General features: G+C 38.9%; 1 protein-coding gene across 4 annotated transcripts in view; it reads right to left on the reverse strand.

Annotated features, from left to right (window-relative positions):
* Positions 1-26,286, reverse strand: part of MYO5A (myosin VA) — a 199,932-nt gene that overhangs the window by 110,062 nt on the left and 63,584 nt on the right. For all 4 annotated transcript variants that reach the window (XM_081227966.1, XM_081227965.1, XM_081227964.1 and 1 more), the window contains exons 2-5: positions 21,582-21,692; positions 18,250-18,421; positions 16,092-16,236; positions 2,540-2,696 (exon numbers count right to left, since the gene is read on the reverse strand). In XM_081227966.1, the coding sequence (XP_081084092.1) occupies positions 2,540-2,696; positions 16,092-16,236; positions 18,250-18,421; positions 21,582-21,692 (585 nt within the window). The remainder of the gene's footprint in view (positions 1-2,539; positions 2,697-16,091; positions 16,237-18,249; positions 18,422-21,581; positions 21,693-26,286) is intronic.

Genomic DNA, 26,286 nt, shown 5'->3' on the forward strand with positions numbered 1-26,286 from the left:
GATGAAAAAGAAAATGTCATAAAATTGAGTAAAAGAGAATCATTTATTTCACTGTACATTACTCGTATTTTGCAAAAGGAGCCTATGACGAGGATGAGGAGCTTGCTTTCTAAAGGATAATGTGCAAATCCCATAAGCCACTGGGCTGTGATGTTCAAGGTGTGGGATGCTCATGATCACTGGAGACCCAAACACTCTTTCTTGACATCACAGTAAAGGGCGCTGATATAGAGACATAATCTTGAGGCAGGTTTAAAAGCTACAAATTTTCTAGGCCACGTATTCAATATTTTACCTATATTTTCTTCCTGTAACTGGAAACCTTTTGTCACCATTCTTCAGCCCTACATTCCATTTTAATCTTTCAAGTTGGGATGCCCTCATTTGTAGCTGTTGAAAATTAGTTCTCTCTTTAACAAATTTTCTAAATCCAAATTCCTGCAGAGAAACTAAACAATAATATAGCGTGAAGTAGCTAAGTATAACTACTGTCTTTAAAAAAATTTTTTTTCATAAATTAAAAAAAAAAGTATAACTGCTATCTTTATCTTTTTTTGTTCATCCTAGCAAACAGGGTAAATTCCTTATAACTGCATATTAAAAAGTAGTATCTGTAGTCATTCCAAATTTTTAATATCACTCCTACTAACACAACTCAAATTTGCGTTGTAGAAAAAACAGTATAGCTAGTTTTTGAACGAGACTATAGCAAGGTCATAAAATAGTTCATTCAACTTGATGTATTCCAGAGTTATGTTATTATATGGTCTAGGCCTAGGAGAAATAGGATTTCCTGATACGTTCATAATCAAGACTCTGGGATCTTCTAACAGTAGGGACTAAGAATGGCCTAAACTACGGCCAAATACCAAGAATTTGTTGTTATGATCAAAAACAGTCAAAATAATGGTAGAAAGCAAAGCCCTGTTGTTTTCTGAACCGAAATCAGAAACTGGCTATACAGATTATATTTTCTCAATATTAACACAAGTGGGATCCACCACTATATCTGTAGTTTAAATTCTTTCAGAATCTTAATATTTGCTTAAAATCTTTACTACTCTCTTTTGGCATAAGCATCTGTTTTCTCATGTCTGTGCTATTTCAGAAAACATTTCCAGTTCTCTTTCCATAGGTCACCCAGCCCAGGAGGCTCTTAACTTCCCCAGCATCTCTTATTTTCTTAATCCCAAGAACAGAAGTCATGCTGCACTAGAGGGCAGCCCTGTGGGCAAGGGGTCACAGCATACTATTCTGAAGAGTCACACACAGCACTGCACACCAGGCACAATTACCTCTGGACTGATGAGTGCGAAAACCACTTGCACCACAGGTGCACCAAGCCAGTTCTAAAACACCATCTGTGTTTGGGTGACATGTAAGGCTTGACAAAGGAAAAAAAACAGGAATAAAGAATGCTGACTTGGGTTTTTATTAAGAAAGGTTTGTTTCTGCATGTCCAAAGTAATTTCTCTCCATTTATTGAGACTTATTTTCTCCATTTAATGGGAATACTTACAAAAATGTAACTTTCCTAAAATCATATTAATACACAAATAATTCTCTAATTACAAATCCTAAAATACTCAAATTCTCACACAAAAAGGTCTGTTTTCTTTGGCATGAGCATGTCTACTTTGTATACGTAGTCCACTTTTGAAAGGATATCCTTTCATAGATCTTCCTTTCCCAAGAATTTATATTATTGAATTTCTTTTTCTAAACTAAAGTTGTGTGATATGCTTGACAGAAACAAGCAGAAAAATGCTTTCAAGATTATGATTTAAGTTTATAGTTCATATCTGGAAAAATGTAAAAACTTATGGCTAAGCAGGTTGGATTGAGTACAGAAAACAAAATGTGGGCAAAGGAATAATGAAACTCATTCATGCTTGAGCATAGTGAATCCTGTATTTTAGAAAGAGCTTAAATAAGCTCAGGATTGTGGGAAAAGGAGTAATTTATACTTCCAGTATAAGGAGCAATAGATACAAGTCAATTAACTGGGAGAAAAGAAACTTGAGGAAATGAAGTGCCATTGCCAGCTACTTGGAGGCAACGATCCAATGGTAGGTTAAAAATGGAGGTTTAGGGGGCTTCCCTGGTGGCGCAGTGGTTGAGAGTCCGCCTGCCAATGCAGGGGACACGGGTTCGTGCCCCGGTCCGGGAAGATGCCACATGCCGTGGAGAGGCTGGGCCCGTGAGCCATGGCCGCTGAGCCTGCGCATCCGGAGCCTGTGCTCCGCAATGGGAAATGGGAGAGGCCACAACAGTGAGAGGCCCCGTGTACCGCAAAAAAAAAAAAATCCAGGTTTATGGAATAAAGTAGATTCCTCTATAGCTAGACTTTACTCAAAATGTCTACCTTACTGAATTTTTACTTTTCCTAGATCTCTCACTAACATCCGGAAAAGTATTTTCCTACTATTACTGGTTGAGAGATCCTAGATTTTCTGACATGTGCTGTATCAATCAATTTTTTGAGCCTGTTTCTTAATGAGAGAATATAGTAAGAAGGTCATGGCTGCCTCTGCCTTACCTCCATGATGGGGTTGGATGCCAACACCTTTTCCTCAACATTGGCTTCACTGGCGGAACCACTTACAGTTGCAAAGTATCGCATGGCATACTTAGCTGAAACTGTTTTTCCTGCCCCAGACTCTCCACTTACAATGATGGACTGATTTCGTTCATCTCTGTAAAACAAAGAAGAGTAACTGACAGTGCTGCTCACTTTTGAATGTGATTAACATTATTTTCTCTGTATTCTCATCAATGAGCCATGGTGAGTTCCTGCTGGTTCACACACATGCAAAAATGTGGGAAGGAACCTAAGAATGACATTTCCTAATAGAAACAACTACTTACAAATTAACAATGAACAGAGAGGGAGAAGAAATATCAGGCATTAAATTAGAGAGCATCACATCTAAGGATGAATCTGTAATAGTCTGAATTTTTTGTGTGTACATATCTCAAACACACTTTATTCCTAGAGAATTATTTTGGTCTATTATAGTACTGTTGTCAACCACCTTTAGAAGAGACAGGAGTTACAGCAAACAAATTTAGAAGAAAATACTACTTAATTGAAAAAAAAATTATCTACTAGCTAACTGTCCGTAGTGTCTCCCACAAACTCCAGCTCTTACTAAAGTAACCTCATTACCAGAGAAGAAATGGTTCATTTGTTGGCTGATTCATTCAAATATGTTAGAACTCGGGCTTCCCTGGTGGCGCAGTGGTTGAGAGTCCGCCTGCCGATGCAGGGGACACGGGTTCGTGCCCCGGTCCGGGAAGATCCCACATGCCGCGGAGCGGCTGGGCCCGTGAGCCATGGCCGCTGAGCCTGCGCATCCGGAGCCTGTGCTCCGCAACAGGAGAGGCCACAACAGTGAGAGGCCCACGTACCACAAAAAAAAAAAAAAAAAAAAAAAAAAAATGTTAGAACTCAAAGACTACCAACTGGACTTCCCTGGTGGTGCAGTGGTTAAGAATCCACCTGCCAATGCAGGGGACAAGGGTTCGAGCCCTGGTCCAGGAAGATCCCACATGCCGCAGACCAACGAAGCCCGTGCACCACAACTACTGAGCCTGCTCTCTAGAGCCCGTGAACCACAACTACTCAGCCCACAAGCCACAACTACTGAAGCCTGCGTGCCTAGAGCCCATGCTCTGCAACAAGAGAAGCCACCGCAATGAGAAGCCCATGCATCGAAGAGTAGCCCCCGCTCCCTGCAACTAGATAAAGCCTGCGTGCAGCAATGAAGACCCAATGCAGCTAAATTAATTAATTAATTAATTTTAAAAAGACTATCTACTATTACATCTTTAATTCATTCATACAATGACTCAAAACTCTAGGTGAGGAACTTGCTCATAAGACTATCATTTCTTTGAGGATGAGGACCTATGTCACCATATCGTTAATATCCAGCAACTAGTCCAGAGTCTGACATGTCACAAGCACTCAGTAAATGTGTATTGATTATAAGTAAATAAAACTTTAATAACCAACCTAGCCTAGGAATAAATCTGCTTTGGCTACAATTTCGACTGGGAAAGAAACTTCCACTTCCTAAGATGAAACCAGCAGTCAGCTTCAATCTATCAAATTAACTGAACAAGTACATAAAGGTAGTATCATTTTTGCCCTTAATTTATGGAGAGACAAGATGAGTTCAAAGGTTTTTAGGCCACAAGATTACGAGGTTATTTCACTATAGAAGACGATCTTTTTATCTTTTAAAAGAAATGTATTTATCCAACAAACATTTAGCAAACACCTACTACGTGCCAAACATTGTGCTAAATACTAGAGATACAAGTTTAAAGAGCCATGATCTGCATCCTCAAGTGGTTGAGGGTCTGAGGGGAAAGACAAACTAATAATTAAAGATTATAATACATGGGATGGGATATTGAGAGGAGGAAGAGGTGATCAGGGAAGGCACCCTGGAGATGATACCTCAGCAAAGTCTAGAAAGATGAGTAAGAGAAAGCAAGCAAGGGAAAAGGAAGTTAGGAAGGAAACATTCCAGGGAAAGGAGATAACATAAATGAAGGCTCAGGGCTTCCCTGGTGGCGCAGTGGTTGAGAGTCCGCCTGCTGATGCAGGAGACACGGGTTCGTGCCCCGGTCTGGGAAGATCCCACATGCCGTGGAGCGGCTGGGCCCGTGAGCCATGGCTGCTGAGTCTATGCGTCTGGAGCCTGTACTCCGCAACGGGAGAGGCCACAACAGTGAGAGGTCTGCATACCGCAAAAAAAAAAAAAAAAAGAAAAAAAATGAAGGCTCAGATGCATGAGAAATTAGGAAACATCAGATAATTTAATTTGACTAGAACATGAAGTAATGACAGATAAGGTTGCAGAGGTTAACGAGAAATGGATCATAAAGATCTTACATGAGATGTTAAGGAATCTGAAGTTTACCTAAAGGTCATGGAGTACTACTGCAGGGTTTTAAACAGAAAATAAACAATCTAATTAGTAAAAACGCTCTGGCAGCAATGTGGATATGGGTGGCAGGGGTCCAGATGAAAAGGTATGAAAGTCTGAACAAAGACTGTGGTGGCCATGACTGAGAGAGGCAGATGGGTTTAAGAGACACCAAAGTGATAGAATCAAAAGTACCTGCAATAAGTTTCCAAAGTAGAAAGATTTTTCTATGGTAAAGGTTGTTTTCTCGTTGAGAAAGGGTGGTCACTGTATTATTTTACAAACTTTGAAAAATACAATAGGAGTACCCAACTCAGGCCTCATTAAGTACATTCACATCACACTACCAGCACCTGTAAGCAGCCTATTCAGATGCTCTGACTCCCATACTGTGGGGAAAATCAGGAGGACCTAGGTGACACAAGGAATGTTTAATACTTATAGTAAAAGCTTGCATGTAACCCTCATTTTTATAAAACATCCTTGAACCTCATGCTGTCTCATTCCCTTTTTATTTGAACTTCTAGACTTAACTGGATATTCCCACTGCCTCTGTTCATACATGCCTGATTTCAAGATAAATCACTCAAAAACACACAAAAAAACCCCAAACAGTTCTCATTGTGGGGCCAATGTCCCTTTTTTTTCATCATTTAGAATATTTTAATGTTCTCAGAATTGATGTCTTTGATACATTAATCAAGGACAGTATCATCAGTCTTTGGATTCCCTTCCAAAATATAACTAGAAAAATGATCTCTTCCTAATTCCTGCATGATCAGTTCTGTCACTACACCCTGTGTGATAGCTACCTTGACAAAATTCTCCCAGCATTCCTTCCAATAATAAACAAGGTGAAGAGGCTTCCACTAGTCTGACGAAAAGGAATTATTAGTGGGAAGTGCTATCCTAAACTGTACTGCCTTTGAAATACTATTTCAAGTCTTTATGACAAAATGTTACGTCAAAAAAAAACGAAGCATTCATTATGTAGTAGCCCTTTCCTATACCATGGGGAAGAAGAGAATTGTTAAAGGAGATAAAGTTGAGGATTATTCAAATGAATCACACAGATTTGTACAAATACACACATATACACATCGATGTCAAGCACATACCAGATACATTTTCTCTTCCAGGATTTACAATCCTGGATCCATATGACCAACAATTTTTAAGGGACTTTATTATTTATTACATTTCCCTGACTTTGGAAGAGGCTTCCCTTCTTCTTGAAGCCTAGTAGAGCATTCCAATATATAAATAAGTAGGACTTTTCCATTACATAATTTTCTCTGAGTCGGGCTCTGGTCTTCGATCTGTCATTTACCAATTTCATGACTTTGAGCAATTGCATGCCCTCTCTGGGTCACAGTTTCCCTTATTTTTAAGATTAAATAGCATCTAAAGTCTTTCTCAATTCTAAAGTACTATAACTTAAAAGTTAAACTAACCCCAGAATTGATTTTTCACATGTTGGATGGGCCATAGCCTGCAGTCTAAGCCAGGTAAACTCAAGTACAATTGGAATAGGACAGGCTTACAGATGCTTAGATGGGCTTGAAGGGCTGTACTTGAAATGGGCAAACATTTCTTCTCCGTAGGACCCCTGAATCTGAGATGGCCAAAATCAATAAAGGGCTACAAAGAGAAAAAATGTAAATTCCATCCCCCTGCTTTTAAATTAAGAACAGGAAACAGAAATCTTTATAAAGTAAGTACAGTAGTTTTTCAGTTATATGTGGCCACAGGAAGAAATGCCAAAAAGAGACAAGAGCAGAGACAGGTAGAAGTGGGGAGCCAACTAGAGACACAGAAGGGAGAAGGGTAATACATAATAAAGACATGCAAAGGGAAAAACAAGAAAAGTATAATAGAGATGTGGAGAAAATAGATAAAAACACCAGGGATAAAATATTTTATGGTTTTAAGGTGAATATCAGAGTCTACCCTACTCTATTTATTTGAGCTGTAAGCTTTAGATTGTTACATCTATGTAAATAATAATTTATTATTCTTCGAAATTTTGATTAGCTGGTCAGCCACTATTCACAATTCTTCAGGTTTCTCGTCCTTATAAGAACCTTCTTTTACTTTTGGGATGTAGATATCACTTCAAGGACCTGATAAAACCAAGTTAAGGAACAGAGATTCACCACCCTTCATCAAGGACAGATCAATCTGGAGCATTCTAAGGATGCAGGAACTGAAAATTTATGATTTCTGGCTTGGCCAGTCCTCTCAAGGGCCCCTGCAATGATCCTAAATAGCCTGGGTACTGGGTGCCCCAAAGCAGAGGTGAACTCTTGTGGCCTGTTTCAGTCAATGTGCTTCCAGAGGCTATAATGTGAACAAAAAGCCACTACCTAAAAATACTGCTTCATTCATTCATGCAACAAATATGTAATAAGTAGCCACAATGTGCCAAACACTTTATGAAGATAAAAGACTCTAGGGTCATAGCCTATTGAGAGAGACTGAAAAGTGCAGTTTAAATACAGTGGAGTAATTACAAGAAAAGAGGTCTATCCAGGATATTATGAAAGCATGGAGAAGGGGTATAGAACTAGTGGAAGATGTGAAGAAGAGCTGTCAGGAAATGCTTTCTAGAGAAGGTGATGCCTGAATTGACTCCACATACGATAATTAGGAGAAAACTAGGTTGTATGGGGAAAATGCAATAGGAATTAAACTATGGAGAGGTACCTGAAACCCCAGGAAATAAATTATTCAAGGATAGACTATCTACTCTGGGTTGATGAAAGAGAGAGATGTTACACTTGAGTCTATATTCCTTCTATCTATATATCTATTTGGTTTGTCCAGGCTTTCCTTAGATTATATCTAGTAAGATTCATTTCGTATCAGTTATATTATTTTATACATTTTCCTTCTGAACTTTACCCTTTAAAAATGTAATCTCTCTAGGTTATGGTGCTCGTATTTTCCAAGACCATCATCTTGTCCTCTGCACACTTAATGAGCATACTTTCTATTCACATCCAGGTTGTTAATGAGGAAACTAAGTAATGCCAGCCTCAGACCTGACTCATGCCGGACTCACTTTACTATATCCACACACCTCAATGTTGACTCTCTCATAACCATCCACTGGGTGTTGCCATGTACCTTGGTTAAGTGTACAAGCACCTAGGTCTAATTTTTAGCTTATAAGTGAACATGTTCTCATGAAACAAAATCTAGAGTTTTATTTTCTTGCAGGCACTCAGTCTAATTGCTTCTCCTTTATCTGATCCCTTGCTAAAAAGGAAAATTATTAAGTTAGTGTAATATAATGCTTTCTTCCAACATTGTGTATATACTGTGATGTGGCTTTCACTTGAGACTCTAATCCTTATTTCTCTTGTTAGAGAGGTGCTAAGTTTTTCTACCTTTTTATCACTTGTCAAACCTCAAGCTGCTCAGCTCTGTTTCTCCAAGATTTCTGCTCTTGATCAATCCCAAGAAGATTTACACTCTAAAGTGGATACTAGACAATGAGTTCACAAGACAATGTGTAGTATTAGTTTTTAAGTATAAATATTTACCATAAGACTGGGCTGGCACACTGATGAAAGCTGCGCTAGAGAGGCAGAGAGATTATTCAGGAAATGAAAATAAGCGTTTCCTGGAGATACACCAAATTCCTGCTGAGAAGTCTGTCACATGACTATCAGATCTTCTCATGTCAATCTGACTTTTCTGTTCCATCAGTATAGAGCCTATGAAATTAATATAAAGATTCCATAACAAAAATAGCCAATTTTTTCCAGTTATACCTATTCTTTTTTTAATATTCTTTTCCATTATGGTTTATCATAGGGTACTGAATATAGTGTCCTGTGCTATACAGTAAGACCCTGTTGTTTATCTATCCTATATGTAAAAGCTTACAGCTGCTAACCTCAACCTCCCACTCACTCCCTCCCCCAACCCCCTCCCCCTTGGCAACCACCAGTCTGTTCTCTATGTCTATGATTCTGTTTCTGTTTCATAGATAAGTTCACTTGTGTCATATTTTAGATTCCACATATAAGTGATATCATATGGTATTTGTCTTTCTCTCAGAAATAGCCAATTTTATTTGTTTGTAACTTTTATAGACTCATATACTTACTGTACTTTATTCCTACTACAAACTTATTGGGTAGATAGTTCTCAGTAAGTCCCAAATTCATATAGTAAAGAATTCTGAAGAGGAATCATTTATCAGGAACTGAGGTGGTCTCAAAGTAAAACTTGAGTGGGATCATGAAGAATAAATAGAAACCAGGCAGATAATGGAGCATGGAGAAGGATATTCTAGGCTGAATAAAAGGTACAGAAATAAAAGTATGCAATGTTAGTTAATCTGAGGGAATAGATTAATATTGTGAAAATATTGTGTTAGAATAGGGTCATATAGTTGGAAGTAAGAAAATTAAACAACAAAGAAGAAAGGCTCTGCAGCCTCAGAGCTTGATTCATATCTCAGCTCCCAGATACTATTTATTAGCATGATAGTCGGAAAGTTACTTTCCTCGGTCTCCTCATCTGTAAAGCAGGGGTGATGATGTCTGCTCCCAGGGGTGTAATGAAGATTAGAGGTAACATGCCTGACATCATGCTTGGCACATAGTATACCTCTAAACATGGTAGCTGCTAACTAATAGAAGTTAATTCACATTTATATATCATACATAAAATTCCTTATCAGGTAGCATGTCTGCTTGCCTAAGTAGGAATACTTGGTACCACATGGCAGGTGAGTCACAACTGGCAACAGGAGAGATTTTATAATCTATAACAGCCAGCATCCACTTGGCCAATAGACCTTAGAAGAGTGAAGCATTCAGAGTCTGCCTAAACAAATGCAAGAGGGGCCACCCTAAGGAAAGGCCTAGCAAGAGAGTCAGGAAGAATAAAACCCGAGGAGAGGCTAAAATGAACAGAAAGAGAATGCAGACATGAGACTCCATGATGATGAAGACCGTGATGACAGTAACAGCTTATATTTAAACAGTGTTTTTCAAAGTGCTTTTTATGTTTATCATCTAATGTAATTTTCACCTCTGAAGTAAGCATGATAAATATTATCTTTTCTTCATTGGGGGAAACAATAACACAGAGAGGTCAGATGGCTTATCCAAGTTTAGAGTAGAGTTGGGTTGTTATACTCCACATCTCTTAGTTTCCAGAAGAAAAGTCTATACTATGCTCCTTTTGCTTTGCTACAAGGTCCTTATCATAGCCTGCCCTCCACTAGAAAGAGTAAAAGACTTATGCATTAGTGCCCATGAAACTGAAAGGTAACAAGTGTGTACAACAGAATGCCTTAAATGTAAAGCTAGACCATCTAGTGCAAGTGTTCTATTTTATAGGTGATAAAACTGAGGCCCTGGGAGACCAGAAGATTTAAGCTTATATAGTTATTTATTGATGGAGCTGTGACTAGTATAGATATCTTTTCCATTACACTAAGGTTATGAATATAACTCTCTAATTTATTTCAAGAAAACTCATAAATGAAACTTAACCAATCAAATTTATTCGCTCTACCATTAACAAGGGAGGAAAAAAATACCAAATCAAAGCAATCAATATTACTTGGTTTTAAGGAGACAAAAAGAAACAAACAAACAAAAAAAACCCTGATGCTTTAAGGAATATAATATTGTGATTTAGTTATCAGACTGCAATGAGTTTCAGCATGAGAAAAGACTGGCAAGAATGTGAGGCATGGGCTTCCCTGGTGGCGCAGTGGTTGAGAGTCATGCAGGGGACATGGGTGCATGCCCCGGTCCGGGAAGATCCCACATGCTGCGGAGCGGCTAGGCCCGTGAGCCATGGCCGCTGAGCCTGCGTTTCCGGAGCCTGTGCTCTGCAACGGGAGAGGCCACAACAGAGAGGCCCACGTACCGCAAAAAAAAAAAAAAAAAAAAAAGAAGAAGAAGACAAACAGATACAGCAGCCCACTGACTTTTTCTCCTCTGTAAGCCAATGGGACTGTTAAAATTAAGAGGCTAGTCTATGAAGGGGTGCTTTTCTCTGTAAGGGGAAAGAAGTCATGAGTCAAGGATCCTGATTATGCTACTGTCACTGGACATGTATCTACTGGGGAAGAATCACTCGTGTCAGCTTTGCTTTGAGGACAGATGTTGAAAATGCCATTTCGACCTTAAAGATCTAAAACAGAACTGCACCCCCTTCCTCCTCCCACCCTCCCACCCCACATGCACAACCTGCTCTGCCTGCAATCTCTCCATCTCAGTAAACAGCAACTCCAGCATTTTAGGTGCTCAGATCAAATACTTTGCTGCCATCCCTGACTTCTCTTTTTCTCTCATACCCCCACATAAGCAAGCCTTGGTACATTCTACCTTAAAAATTTATCCAGAATCCATCCACTTCTTACCATCTCCAATTATATGCTCCTTAATTAGATTATTAGCTCTTGCTTGGATCAATGCAAAATCCTCCTGACTAGTCTCGTGGATTCGACCATTGTCACCATTACATTCTGTTCTTTGGTTTGGGTTTTTTTTTTTTCCTAACTTTACTTTTTTTTTTTTTTTTTTGCTGTATGCGGGCCTCTCACTGTTGTGGCCTCTCCCGTTGCGGAGCACAGGCTCCGGACGCGCAGGCCCAACGGCCATGGCTCACGGGCCCAGCCGCTCCGCGGCATGTGGGATCTTCCCGGACCGGGGCACGAACCCGTGTCCCCTGCATCGGCAGGCGGACTCTCAACCACTGCGCCACCAGGGAAGCCCTCCTAACTTTACTTTTGATATGATTTCAAACCCACAGAAAATTGCAAAAATAGTAAAATGAACTCCTGTATATGCTTTATTCAGATTCACCAATTGTTTAGGTTTTGCTCATTTGTTTCATAAATGTCTCTGTTTCTCTTATTCTGATATTTTCTGAAACATTTGGGAATAGGTTATAGACATGATAACTCCTATGTATTTTGAAGTATATTTCCTAAGAACAGTGACATTGCTCTTTCATATTGATCGTGATCAAAATCAGAAAATGTAATGTTGATATAACAGTATTGTTTAATCCAGTCTATATTCCAATTTTTTCAATCATCCAGCAATGCCCCCTACAAAGTTACCTTCTCTCCCCCATCATCAAGGATTCAATTCCAAATATTCACCGCATTTAATTGGCATGTTTCCTCTATCTCCTTTAATTAGGAATAGTTCCTCAGTCTTTCTTTGACTTTTTTGACCTTGCTAATTCTGAAGAATATATAGAGTTATTTTGTAGTATGCATCTCATTTTCAGTTTTTCTGAGTTTCCTCATGATTAGATTCAGGATATACATTTTTGGTATCTATCATCAATTTTTAACACAGCTGCCAGATCATGCCATTCCTCTGCTCAAAACCCACACTTAGAGAAAAAGTCAAATTTGCTATAATAGTCCTCAAGGCTTTGTATGGTCCCTGCAATTACTAATCTCTTTGTCTGGAATATTCTTCCCCCAGATACCTGAACAGCTTGCTTTCTCCTTTCCTTCATGTTATTACTCAAAAGACAGCTTCTTTATGGAGTTGGACAATGTCATCAACTTATATATGTAAAAACAAACATCTAAGGATAGCCAGGAAAATAATGAAAAAGACAAACTATGAGGGGGTTTAATGGTATCAGACACTGAGACATACTATAAAGCCACTATAATCAAAGCAGTGTGGTACTTGGACATGAATAAAGAAAGTGGAAAGAACAGAGCCAAGAAATTGACCTAAGAACAAAAGAAAATTTAGGATATGATGAATTTTAGGTGGCATCTCAAATAACTGGGGCAAAGATCGGCTTCTTAATAAGTGATGCTAAGATAACTGGGTAGCCATTTAGAAAAAAGATAAATTTAGATCCATATCTCTCATAATTCAAAAGTATAAACTTCAATGGGATCAGTGATCCAAAGGTAAATTATAAAACAATACAAGGACTAGAAGAAAAGATTAAATTCTCTTTTACCTTGGTGTAGGGAAAGGTTTTCTAGCAATGACTCAAAATCCACAGCAATAAAAAAAAAGATTAATACATTTTTATGGAAAAGGACCATAAACAAAATCAAACTGGGGGGAAGTATTTGCAGTATATAACACAGGTTAAGGGCTAATATACCTAATATATATATTTTTTTAACTCTTAAAATTGAGGATCAAAGAAACAAAAACACAACAGAAAAGTGGAAAAAGACGTGAATGGACAATTCAGCCCATAAACAAAGAAACAAACAGAAAAAAAGTGAACTGCTCTTAAACATATGAAAAGATGTTTGAACTTACTCATATTTAAAGAAATGCAGATGAAAACAACATTGAGATACCATTAAATTGGCAAGAATTAAAAACAAAGATTATACATTCTGTTGATAAAGCTATGGGGAAATAGGCACTCTTGAACATTTTTGGCAGGAATGAAAACCAGAACAACTCTGCCAGAGGGAATTTGGCAGTATATTTACACCTACCTTTTGACCTACCAACACCACTTTTAGTAACTTACCTGAAGCTACACCTCTAAAAATACAAAAATGTGCTCCATCCTCAACCTGTCTTCTTAAAGGCCAGTCAACGTTACTGCAATAGTACTGAACACTGTGTAACCCAATGCAGGCAAATTAGCCTTTGGGGACAAGACCGTGTACACTGTGAAGCCAAATATCCAGAACCCCAACCCTGCTGTGTACTAGCTGAGAGGCCCCAAATCCAGCAACACCTCCATCTGCTTATACACCGATTTTGATTTTCAAAACATTGTGTTGCAAGTCACCAAGCCATGATGCTCAGCTCAAACAGCACTGTGCTAGACATGGGGGCCACAGGTTCCAAGAGCAACTGGGTCCTGGCTTGGAGCAAAAGCACCAATTTTGGGCATGAAGACACGTTCAACAAGACCTTCTACCCCAGCTCAAGAATTCCTGTGATGCCAAGTTGGTAGAGAAAAGCTCTGAAACAGATATGAACCTAAACTTCCAAAGCCTGTCAGTGATCAGGTTCTGCACGCCCCTCCTGAAAGTGGTTGGGGTTAACCTAATCATGGCGCTGTGGCTGTGGTCCAGTTGAGGTCACCAAGAACGTGAGAGTCCCTTGCTCCAGCTCCCTTTGCTCCCCATCACTCCTCATGTCCCTCTTTAAGCAGAGAGGTGCACTCTCTGCCCCTGTGGACAAGAAGTCTCCCTCCACCTCTCTGGCCCCCTGGCAATACCACCAACTGGGCTGTACCAAATATTTGTGATCAAGATATTGAAGAACTGCCCAACACTGCTGCTACCCACTCTGTTACCTCACGGCTGCTTGTCATTGCCCGACATTCCCAGCAGAGACGGGGACTGCTGCAGCCTCTTCCGGCTCTGAAGAAACTCCCTACCTCCCCCCCCACCACCGTCCCCACCCCTGAGATTGCCTCTGATGTCCCAGTGGATGATGGACCCCCCCATGGGTTCTCTTGAGCTCTAGCTCCTGGAGAATGTTGTGCACAGTTTATATTTTTTAAATAGTGTTCATAAAGACATACATATCACCCTCTTCCCCAAGATGTGGACAAAACCATCTCATTATCTAGGCCTTTGCTCCACTGTGTATCTGGGTCACGTTGTATATTTTGCTGCCATAGCTTCATTAAAAGCAATTCGGAAGAGCAATAAATAAATACAAAAATGTATGTGCACAAGGTTATTTACTGTAGCACTGTTTGCAATTGCAAAATGTTGAAAACAATCTAAGTGATAATATATGGGAGAGTGGTTGAATAAATTAATAAAGTGGTGGGGAAGAAAGGAACCAACCTAAGTAACTTTGGAAACTGGCACTTTATATTACATAAGGCTAAAGACAAAATGAATTGGACGCAAATGTACTTGAGTGGTAAATTTGCTTTACACAGGGGTATGGGTTAGCATTTCTGATACAAAGAGTATTCCAGGATTGAACAAACAAGTAAATATACAATAGATAATGAGAGCCAGGGTTTTCAAGGTCAAAAAAAAAGTTAAAAGAAGGAAAAAGAAATCAAGAATAAAAATTGTGGTGTTGAACTGGATTTGGAGGTATCAGTGTGAACTTATGGTTTTTAATATATATATTAAATATACAAATAGGTATGTGCGTGTGTATGCGTGTAAAAAAGTGCAAAGTCTTTCCTACTTAGAGAAAGGTAAATTAAAACAACACTAGAGGCTTCCCTGGTGGCGCAGTGGTTGAGAGTCCGCCTGCCGATGCAGAGGACATGGGTTCGTGCCCCGGTCCGGGAAGATCCCACATGCCGCGGAGCGGCTATGCCCGTGAGCCATGGCCGCTGAGCCTGCGCGTCCGGAGGCTGTGCTCCGCAACGGGAGAGGCCACAACAGTGAGAGGCCTGCGTACCGCAAGAAAAAACCACAAAAAAACAAAAAACCACCACTAGGATACCATTTCTCACCTGTCAGACTATTTTTCTATGCATGCATAGTTTTACATTACATTATATTATCAAGAGTATAATCTAGTCTTGAAAATAGCTTTTTTTCTCCCATTCTCCACTCTCAAAATAATAGGGTTCCCCGATTAACATCAAAGACATTTCCCTGATGCTGTTCAGGATCACTGATGCCCCAGCATCTGCTAACCTTAAAATTCACACTTTCCTTGAGATTTAATTCTACCAGATACAGACAGATTTCTTTCAGCACTTAGGCCTTTTAGTTCTGGTCTGCCACTCACTAGCTGAATGACATTGGGCAAGTCACTTAATACCTACAAACCCTGATCCACTCATCTGTAAAACATAACATCTGTCCTTGCATGGTCACAGAATTACAATGAGATTCCAAAGGTAGTTTTTAAAAACTATATGTCCTTTTACAAATGTTAGGCTATTTTAATAATAATGCAGGCCAGGGACTTCCCTGGCAGTCCAGTGGTTAAGACTCCACACCTCCACTGCAAGGGGCGTGGGTTAGATCCCTGGTCAGGGAACTAAGATCCCACATGCCACACGGCACGGCCCCCCCAAAAAAATGCAGGCCATCTGAGACAGATCAATCAAGGCTGTTTAATTAATAATTTACTAGTTGTTATTCACTGTATTTTAAAATATCTGTGACTCAGCAAAGAAGAAATTATCACATCTAATAAAAGTCATGAAATAATAAATAGAGCTTCCACCAACCTGGCCATTTGCTTGTAAGCTTCCTCAGCTACTGCAAAGATATGTGGATCCATATCACCCATGTTCTGACCACTATATGCATTAATAATATCTTCTCCATAAATAGGCAGCTGTTCATAAGGATTTATAGCTACTAGGACTATACCTGGGGAGAAAGGTAAAAAAAAGCAAAAGAAGAAGTCAATAATATCCTCATGAGCATATCAAACTTGGTAAAGTGAGAATCATAGTTAATACTAATTCGATTTCAGTTAATACTGAACTAACAAATTGTTAAGGGTCAAAATATATCATAGCCTTTGCCTCTGAACACATTATACCTAGTCCTAACTAAAACACCATTTACAAACTAGACTAGGTGATTTAAAATAATAAAAACTGTGGCAATGTTGAAAGGACTTTAAATATTTTTGTAATATTTAAACCAAAAATTCCACTTCTAGAAATTTATCCAAATGAAATAATCATAGATTCACATAAAGGTTTTTTTAAAATAAAGATGTTTATCATAATGTTATTCATAACAGTGAAAAGTGGAAACAAAGTATATAATAAAGGGAGAGTGGTTTATGTATAGCACAGGGAACTATATTCAATATCCTGTGGTAAACCTTAATGGAAAAGGATGAAATATATATATATATATATATATGTACAACTGAGTCACTTTGCTGTATAGCAAAAACTAAACACAACGTTGTGAATCAACTATACTTCAATAAAACTTTTTTTTAAAAAGGGAGAGTGGTTTAATACATATTATTATATCCATGTAACAGACTATTGAGCTACCACCACAAATCATGTTTATAAAAAATATTAAGTGTCACAGGAAAACATGACACAAAACTATATATAGACTGATTCCAATTTTATATCTATTTATACTCTCTCACATATACACACAGAATATAAGACAACATAATACTGGTTATTTTTCAGTGGTGAATTACATGTAATTCTTTTTCATTTTTTATACTTTTTTTGGTATTTCCTTAACTTTTACAGCAAGTATATATTAACTTAATAAAGTCACTCATTCAACAAATATTTGACTACATCTAGCTTTCAAGTCATTTCTAAGTGCTATATTGACAACAGTAAACAAACAAAAAGACGAATCTAAATGGAGTATAACCTTTAAAAATTGTGGGGACTTCCCTGGTGGTGCAGTGGTTAAGAATTCACCTGCGAATGCAGGGGACATGGGTTCCATCCCTGGTCCAGGAAGATCCCACATGCCGTGGAGCAACTAAGCCTATGCGCCACAACTACTGAGCCTGCTCTAGAGCCTGTGAGCCACAACAACTGAGCCCACGGGCCACAACTACTGAAGCCCTCGTGCCTCGAGTCCGTGTTCTGCAAGAAGAGAAGCCACCACAGTGAGAAGCCCGCACACCACAACAAAGAGTAGTCCCTGTTCGCTGCAACTGGAGAAAGCCCATGTGCAGCAACAAAGACGCAACACAGTCAAAAAAAGCAAAACAAAAGTGTATCACTGTACTGTACACCTGTAAGTTATATAACATTGTACATCAATTATATTTCAATAAAAAATTTTTTAACAAAAGGAAAAAATTTTGCCCTCATGAACCTTATATTCTAGAGGGAAATTCAGACAATAAAATAAGTAAGAAAAATATATATCATAGGTTAGACAGTAGTAAGGAAAAGGGGGGGAAATTAAACAGAGAAGGAAGATAGACACCTAGGAGAAGAAAAGATAAGGCGGACAGGAAAGGCTTCACTGAGAAGGTAGCATATGTGCAAGAAAAAAATAAATTGAAGAAAAATGAAAATTGAGAAAAAGAAATATTCAGTTAATAGGTAGGGAAGAAAAAGAGCAAATATCAAGGATATAAAAGGTATAAATTCTTTTAAGAAGAAAAGATTCCTTTCCAAAACAGGAGCGTAATGACGAAATGCTGAGTGCTGAGTTGGGTACACCAAGCAAAGAGACTTAGAAGGAAATGAATGGAAATCCCAGACCTGGGTCTCAGCAGAGAATGATTAGTGAAAGAAGGATAAGAAGCCAGTAGAGAAAAAAGAGCTGGGGACATGGGAGAAAATAAGAATTGTCCCCATGCACAATATTTCCATGGCCCTGTCCATTAAAGAAAAGAATTCGCAGTTCACTCAGACAGCAACGCACACTCACCACAATATGTATAAATAAGTTTGGAATCAATAAAGCGGACTCTGAGATTGTGGAGTACAGCAGGCTCGTGAAGATAGCTGAGGGCTGTGAGGTCATTTTCACCCACAAGTATGTCAGGGTTTCTTAAGTGAGGCAGTTCCTTCGTCGTTGGATCTAGACAATATTCCAAATCCTGAAAATGCACAAGATATAACATCTGGATAAAAAATGACAATAAACCCAAAACAGGCACATACATTTTGCTTATTTCCTATTCCTGATTTGCTTCTCAGCTATTAAATGAATTCTTTTCCTGGCACCTTTCAAAACCACAGAAACTGGTGGAAATGGCAAAAAAAATAAGGAGAGTCTTTGTTTTCACTAGATGTATTAACTCATATTAACAATTTTTGATAATACACTTTGAAAAGTCAAAGCCTAGAATTTTTTTTACCTAGTTACTAGACCAGAGTTTTTAATCTTTAGTTAAATAAGCTTTTTTTTTTCCTCTTCACCTATTATAAGTGACAGACAGCATAAGAGAATGCTAAGAGCTTGGCTCTAGAGCCAGATCAACCCAGGTTCAAATCCTAAAACTGGTACTTACTCCTTTTGTGGTCTTGAGTATGTTATTTAACCTAAATCTTTCATCTGTAAAATGGGCATAATGGAAATAGCTCATGGGGTGTGGTAATAATTAAGTGAGACAATGCCTGGTATGTGCTAAGTACTTGGGAACTCCTGAACCCTGAGAGTTCCAAGAATCCCCTAAAATTAGGTGTTAACACTTTGTGTGTATGCACATATGTGTAAATATATACATATATGTGTATTTTTTTAAAAACACAGTCCATAGTTTTTATTCAATTTTTAATGAGATGCTTGGGCCCCCAAATTAAGAAGTACTACTCACTTTAAAGCCAAGGGAATGTGGCTTTATGGCAAAGCCAAGCATGGAGATTGTTACTCAACTATGTATTACGGACAAACAACACACGACACATGAAAAGGAAAAAAAATGGCAATATAATTGCAGAGAGGGACAAGCTGATTTTGTAAAAAGACTTTTGTTAATACTTTTGTTAATACTAAAGAGATATATAGAGGTCAAATGTTCAAATCAGGTTGGAACTACTGCAAAATGGGGAGGAAATTTTTACAATCTGCCCCTCGACCTCTCTCTGCCTGTTTATTAGGGTATAATAATAAAACTTTTCCAAAGCAGACTGGTCCTTGCATTGGCTCCTGCCATACAAAAAAGCCACTTCTGGCTGTGTGATCTCAGATAGACTGCTTAACGTCTTGGCTTCCTTATTTGGAAAATGGTTATGATACCACCTGTGAACCCACAGGATTGCTGTGAGAATTAACATAAGAAAATATAGGGACTCCCCTGGTGGTCCAGTGGTTAAGACTCTGCCCTTCCACTGCAGGGGGCATGGGTTTGATCCCTGGTTGGGGAACTAATATCCCACATGCATGGCCAAAAAAAAAGAAGAAAATATAGCCTACGGTACCTAACGTTGTGCCTCACAGAGTGGATGATCAATGAATGTTGAATAAATTGATTCCTTAGTTGGCAGTCAAGGCCCTCCTAATCTGGCCTAATTCTTCCCTGCCTTCTTTCTGAATAATCTCCTTGTCTCTGTTTTGCTCTCCTAAAATTCATCCTCCATACTGCCAACAGTGAGTCCTTTCTAAAACACAAACCTGGCAGCCTTCTTCTGTTTAAGAACACTACAATCACTCCCCATAGCATACCAGTTGAAGTCCAAGAGTTTCAGCATGAACACTAGGCCCTCTGTGATCTGGTTCCCACCTCCATCCTCTTGCCAGTCCTGTACCCTCACTTCACATCCCAACAACATGGAACTTGTGCAGTTCCCCAAACACACATCACTGTACAAGCCTCCCTGCCTTTGTCCATGCTTTTCTAGATCCCTGAAATGCACTCCTCCTTGTCTACTCATTCTTTAGACAATGCCTCTCTGACCCTTAACCTTCACCAGTCCCTCTGGCCACTACCCACTCTGTTCTATTTTTGTTTCTTGTTTATATTTATTATATCATGTGTCACACTATTCATAAGTATATGTACTTCTCTTACCTGACATTAATGTCAGAAAGCATATCTTTTGCCACCTCTTAACATGGTATATAGCAGGTACCTTAACACACAAGCCTTGAATTAGTACACACACCTTTCTAAATCTCTGCTCCAGTTAACTTGTGATATTCACTATCTCCAAAATATATTCCAATCCTCACAGTTTACTCCCTTCTCTTTGTTAATCCAAATTCTATCTAGTCAAAATTCTTCCTTCTCTTTGAAGCCTTCCTTGAAGCAGCCCACAGTGATATTTCCCTCTATTGGGATCCTAAAGTCCTCACTGTCTTTACAGTACAGCAGAGTGGTAATGAGCACAGACCAGAAAGGCAATCTCCTGGCTTTAAGTCCCAGCTTCATCCCTTAATGCGTGTATAACCCGGAGCAAGTCCCAAACTCTCTGAGCCTCAGGTTCTTCATCCATAAAGTGGTAATGATAATAGCCCAACCTCACAGGATTGTTATGAGGATTAAGTGAGTTACAGCATATAAAGCACTTAGAACTATGCCTGTACATAGTAAGTGCTCAATATCTAATAACGGTCAGGACAGCATTATTCACTTGGCAGTTAATCATAAGCTTATCTTTTGACATCTTAATATTGCTGTGTTGCACTACTTTTTATATCCTGTATTTTCCTGGCTAGATTATAACTTGTTTAGAGGAAATTAACGTCACAAAGGTTTTTAAGAAAAAAGTGTGACATGCCCTGTCAAGTGCAGTGGAGAGATTAAAAAGGGTAGAACTAAGACTCCACTCATGCAGTGAATGCAGATGGGAAAGAGATACAACTGGTTTTAAGTTTTTCTGGCCACTAGCAAAGTATTTTATATAACAGCTTCTAAGTAAATATTTTTCAAATATCTAGTTCCAGCAAATATCATATCTCAAACTGGCTCCTTAAATGTTGCTTTCTTAGATAATGTGAATAATTTAAATAGTATCCTAAACAAAATACAGATAAACAGGAATATCTTTGGGAGGATTAGATGTGAACCTAAACCAGGTCATAATAAATTCATAAATCAAAATAATGGATTTTTACAAGTAGCTGCTATTTTCACTAAGCCATTGGGATAGAAAATTGAGTTTGCCATTTTGCTATTTTTATCAATTAAGTAAGTGAAAATATTATATTAATTCAAAATTTAACTTCCAAATGAAGTTAAGTATGTCACAGCAAATTTACACTTTTGAATTTTCTTCACTTTATGCCAATAACAACAAATAAAAGAAAATTCTTACCTTTCCATCCTCAAGGTGAAGCAGGAGGACTTTATCTCCTGGCTTATAATCTTTGAGCAACTCTGCTGACTTCCAAACTTCCTCGGGATCAGGTATCCAAACCCTGGCAAACTAGAAGACAAAAAGAAAAAAAAATTTTAAACCAGCAAATCAATTACTTTATAATGATATAAAAAACATATCATGGGGCTTCCCTGATGGCGCAGTGGTTGAGAATCTGCCTGCCAATGCTGGGGACACGGGTTCGAGCCCTGGTCTGGGAAGATCCCACACACCGCGGAGCAACTGGGCCCGTGAGCCACAATTACTGAGCCTGCGCGTCTGGAGCCTGTGCTCCACAACAAGAGAGGCCGTGATAGTGAGAGGCCCGCGCACCGCAATGAAGAGTGACCCCCGCTTGCCACAACTAGAGAAAGCCCTCGCACAGAAATGAAGACCCAACATAGCCATAAATAAATAAATAAATAAAACATATCATGGATTTATTTATAATTAAACAGTTCATGAACAAAATAAAATTTGGTCAATATGAAATTTAACTTTTAAATTAGTAGATGAAAAGTATTTTGGCCTCAGTAGTACCATCATGCCCACATTATAAAAAAGCATGCTCTGTATTGTGGTAATAATTTCACAATATATGTAATTCACATCATTATACCATACAACTTAAACTCATACAGTACACTATTTCAATTATATCTCAGTAAAACGGGGGGTGGGAGGAAATATGCTCTGAAGAAATAGCTTCAATTAAAATTTGACTTTGCCTTATATAAAAAATTCTACCTGAAAATGTAATTTTAGATGAAAATGTACATATAAATCTATTTTCTCACTGAATGCGGACTTTCATGGATTTCAGAACATGATTTGGAAGCTCTGGTGTGGTGCCTGTGCCAGTTTCACCACACAGCTATCCTTTTATCACAAGATTTGAAATTTGAGTTTTTTATTGTCATTTTCATCCTGTGTTCTGCAAAGCCTTAGTGATTTCTCAGGTGTGCGTGGGGGATCATTATGGTGTGGAGCAGAGGAAACACAGCTGTTTTACATACTGGGTATCTGGAATTTTCTTTGAAGAAAGTTCTGTTGCTAATTTTTAAAAACTGAGAAAGCACTGCTGCCTAGTATTTTGTCTTCATTATTTTATAAAGATGAGTGAAAATGGTAAAAATGGAATATTTGCCCAGCAATAAGACTGGCTCTCATAGCCTCAACATCATGAAAGAGATATCAAGAGGAGTTCCTGAAACAGCACATCTTTAGCCTCAACTAAACACTCTCTGGATTTAAGCCAATTTTGAAGAAAAAGAACAGGAGTGAATCCTCCAAACACCACAATGAAGAGAGGTTTTATGATTGCTTGGATTCCTCAGAAAGGAATCTCCCTTTAAAACGTATGTACACTAAACCCTGGTGTCCATTTCCAGGAATATATCACATAGGAAAATATCACCAACACCAGCCTTTCTCTGTTTTCTTCAGAGCTCTTCTAACTACCTGAATTTACTTATTGTTATGTTATTTCTTGTTTACTTATTTATTATTTTTCTTACTTTGTTAGAACATAAGTTCCATATCTGTCTTGATCAACACTATATCAAGTGCTTGTGTACCTGGTACACAGCTGGGCCCTCAGTATTTGTTGAAAGAATCCCAGAATAAAAGAATGCCAATCATTAAACTGAATAATAGTGAGTATGGTAAAAAAGAAAAAGAAAAACAAAGCAAAACAACAACAGAAAAAAACCCCAAAACTTACTCTTTACTTTATTTATCTCTTATTATCACAGATTCATGCAAACTTTTTGTCTGAACAGTCTGCAGAGGAAAGTGTACTAACCCAGGTTATGGGTTCTAACCCCAGGATACCAGATTGGTCTTTTAGCTTTTATTTCAGGTATCTGTAAAATAAGGGAGGACAGCAGGACTCACCTAGTTTATCTCAAGGGCTTATACACATAGAAACTTTGTAAAAAGCATAACCAATATATAAGTACAGGTTGAGATTGTTACTAAGTGTTCTTTCCATAAGAAGTGATTGCTAATGTTATATGTCAAATATGTTACTAAAATTTGTTTCATAACTTTTCCCTCAGTTACACAGTCCGTTAAACTGAGTAATATCTGTACATATTACTAAAATCTTACTCATTCAATAAACACTTCTGTGTACTAACAGCTTCCACTCTGAAGCTTACTTTAGAAAGCCAGTATCTCCGTAACTTTCTCTGGAAGGATTCACTAGTTCCAAAAAAAGATATGTAAAACATTAGATTCAGAGTCATGAAGTAACCTACTACGCTGACTGATGAAAACACGAAAAGCAAAATGAGTCCAAGGTGAGTGTGCAGAAGCATTGCTGACCTGCTCTAAACATGAGGAGATTTTCAACTAAATCTGGAAAGGAGCACCTTTGTGTTTTGTCAACAGCAAGCTCCAGCTCAGATTTCCACAAGTATTTTGGAAACAGTAATGAGTAGGTACTTTGCCAAAGGTTAGATTTCCAAGAGCTAGGTGTTAACAACACTTACAGATAGTAGACAGAGGCTAAGGCCCTTACACTCACCAGAGACAAGATATTTAAATAGCAAACATCACTCTGACAACCAACTTGCTCTTTATCCTATCTCTATCTCTGGGGAAGGTGTACAAAGAGAAACAGGTCAGAAGTCAGTCTATTATTACCACTGTCTTTTTATGATTCTTTTCCATCTTAACCAATGAGATCGGTAGCTCTGCAGAAACAACTATACCAGAACTGGGTCGGTTTGGAAGGTATATATAACTTAGATGTTGAGACGGAGAGCAAGCTCCACTTGACAATGCCCCTTCCTGTTGCCTCTATCACCTCCAACCCTATTTTCCACTCTCCCCTCAGACCCCCAGTGAAAATACACATGGCAGCCCTGACAAAGAGGACTAAGCTTGTTCAGCCACATCTAGTGTGAAGACTGGGAAGGAAGACAAGAAGGCAAGATCCCAAGATCCCATGAGAAACCTAGAAATGGGATGTGGCAGCAAGAGTCAGGGAGGAATCAGAAATAGGGCTGGACACACCTACCCACTGAGTCTGCTCAGGTACCTGGTGAAACAGAAGCAGTTAGCGACAGATAACCCAAGCCAAAGTGAACCAGCTCCAACAGAGCTCCCAGCAAGACAAGGGAAGGTCCAGTGTCACATAACAGCTCTGTCACCAGCTGTCTCCACTAGCTAATAGAGGGTGTGACTTTCCTGCAATGCTCCCCATTCCCTATTTTACTCACACTGCTCTAGTTTTACCCCTCGTTACCTTGTGAGTCCCTCAAATATCTCACTTATGATTCCTCAGACCTTATTTTAGTTATTTATGGATCTGTCCACATCCTACACTAGGCTGCATGCTCCTTAAGCATCTTTGAGCCCCCTAGAGGTTGGCTCAGCTCCTTGCCCACAGTTAGTGGGGCATCTGTCTTGATTTTATGTAAGACAGAGGTAGGACAAGGGAAGGAATCAAAGTCAGGAGAATGGGGGTGAGAGGTAGCAAAGGCAAACATCACAGACCCACCTCAGGATTTTTCCTGAAGCCACAAAGCACAGCTGAGATGGGGTAGGACAGAGACTCAGGAAAGAGATTCATGGAGTAGTAGGCAAAGAAAGGGTAAACACTGATGTAGGAACTGTAGGAGAAGGATAAACAAGGATTTGGGAGCTGAGGTACTGTGACTAAAGCTACAAAAACTGTAGGAGATGAAGAAGAGAGAAAAAGGCTTAAAATAGATACACTAAAATATAAACACACATCAAAGATTTATGACAATTCAAAGGTACCCCTAATTAGAAAGGAGAGTAAGGGCAAAAATGGAGATGGGCTAAATCTTATGGAAACAGTCAAAATCTGAGAAAAGAATGCTAGAACAGATTTAAGTTGCACAGTAGCTTTCAAGGAAAATAAAAACCATCTGTCCTTCTGCAATACAATTTATGATGAGGTAATTCTGACTGAGTCTAATGGGAAAGCACTGGAAAGGTGGGTTCAGGGGACATGCCTGCGCTGGTCTGTGCAGAGAGGGGCACCAAACAGCACTGGTTCAGCCCAGCGTGGCTTCTCAGGGGTTACACCCATCCTGTGTGCGTAAGGAGGTAGCAGGCATTTTTCTTATTGTATCCTACCACAAGGACAACCCTCAAGAGGTCCTTGATTAATGCAGATGACTCACTGGAAGTTTTGCTAACTTGCATTTTGTCAGTCAAGGAACCCTAAAGTGTGGGCACCAAGAGTAATTGTTTCTGATGCCTCAGACACTTCGGGAACAAGACTGACAGCACTAACAGTAAATGACCAGTCCCTGAATCCCAAAACATCTGACCCATGTGATTCTCTCTCCTTCCCCAAACTCCCACACACATAATTTGCTTTTCATACAGCACATGTGCACATCTTTCTTAGCTCCCCTATTAAATCATAAGCAGCTTGGCAACATGGAATCTGTTTGGTTCATTTTTGATACCCCATTGTGAATGTTCACAAAAAATGAATGCTTTATGTGACAATTCAAACAAGCCTATAATAAAAACTAAGTGTCCCTCTAGGCTATGAACTGAAGCAGAGGAAAAATCTCAAATCATCAACACCCCTTCCTCTGAACCCTGACATTAACACTGACACTCCATATGGTTACTAAGTAATTCATATAACCCTTAAGGCATGTTTTTGAGGTAG

This window comes from Mesoplodon bidens (assembly GCF_964165515.1).
Source record: "Mesoplodon bidens genome assembly, chromosome: 3".
Lineage (NCBI taxonomy): Eukaryota > Metazoa > Chordata > Mammalia > Artiodactyla > Ziphiidae > Mesoplodon > Mesoplodon bidens.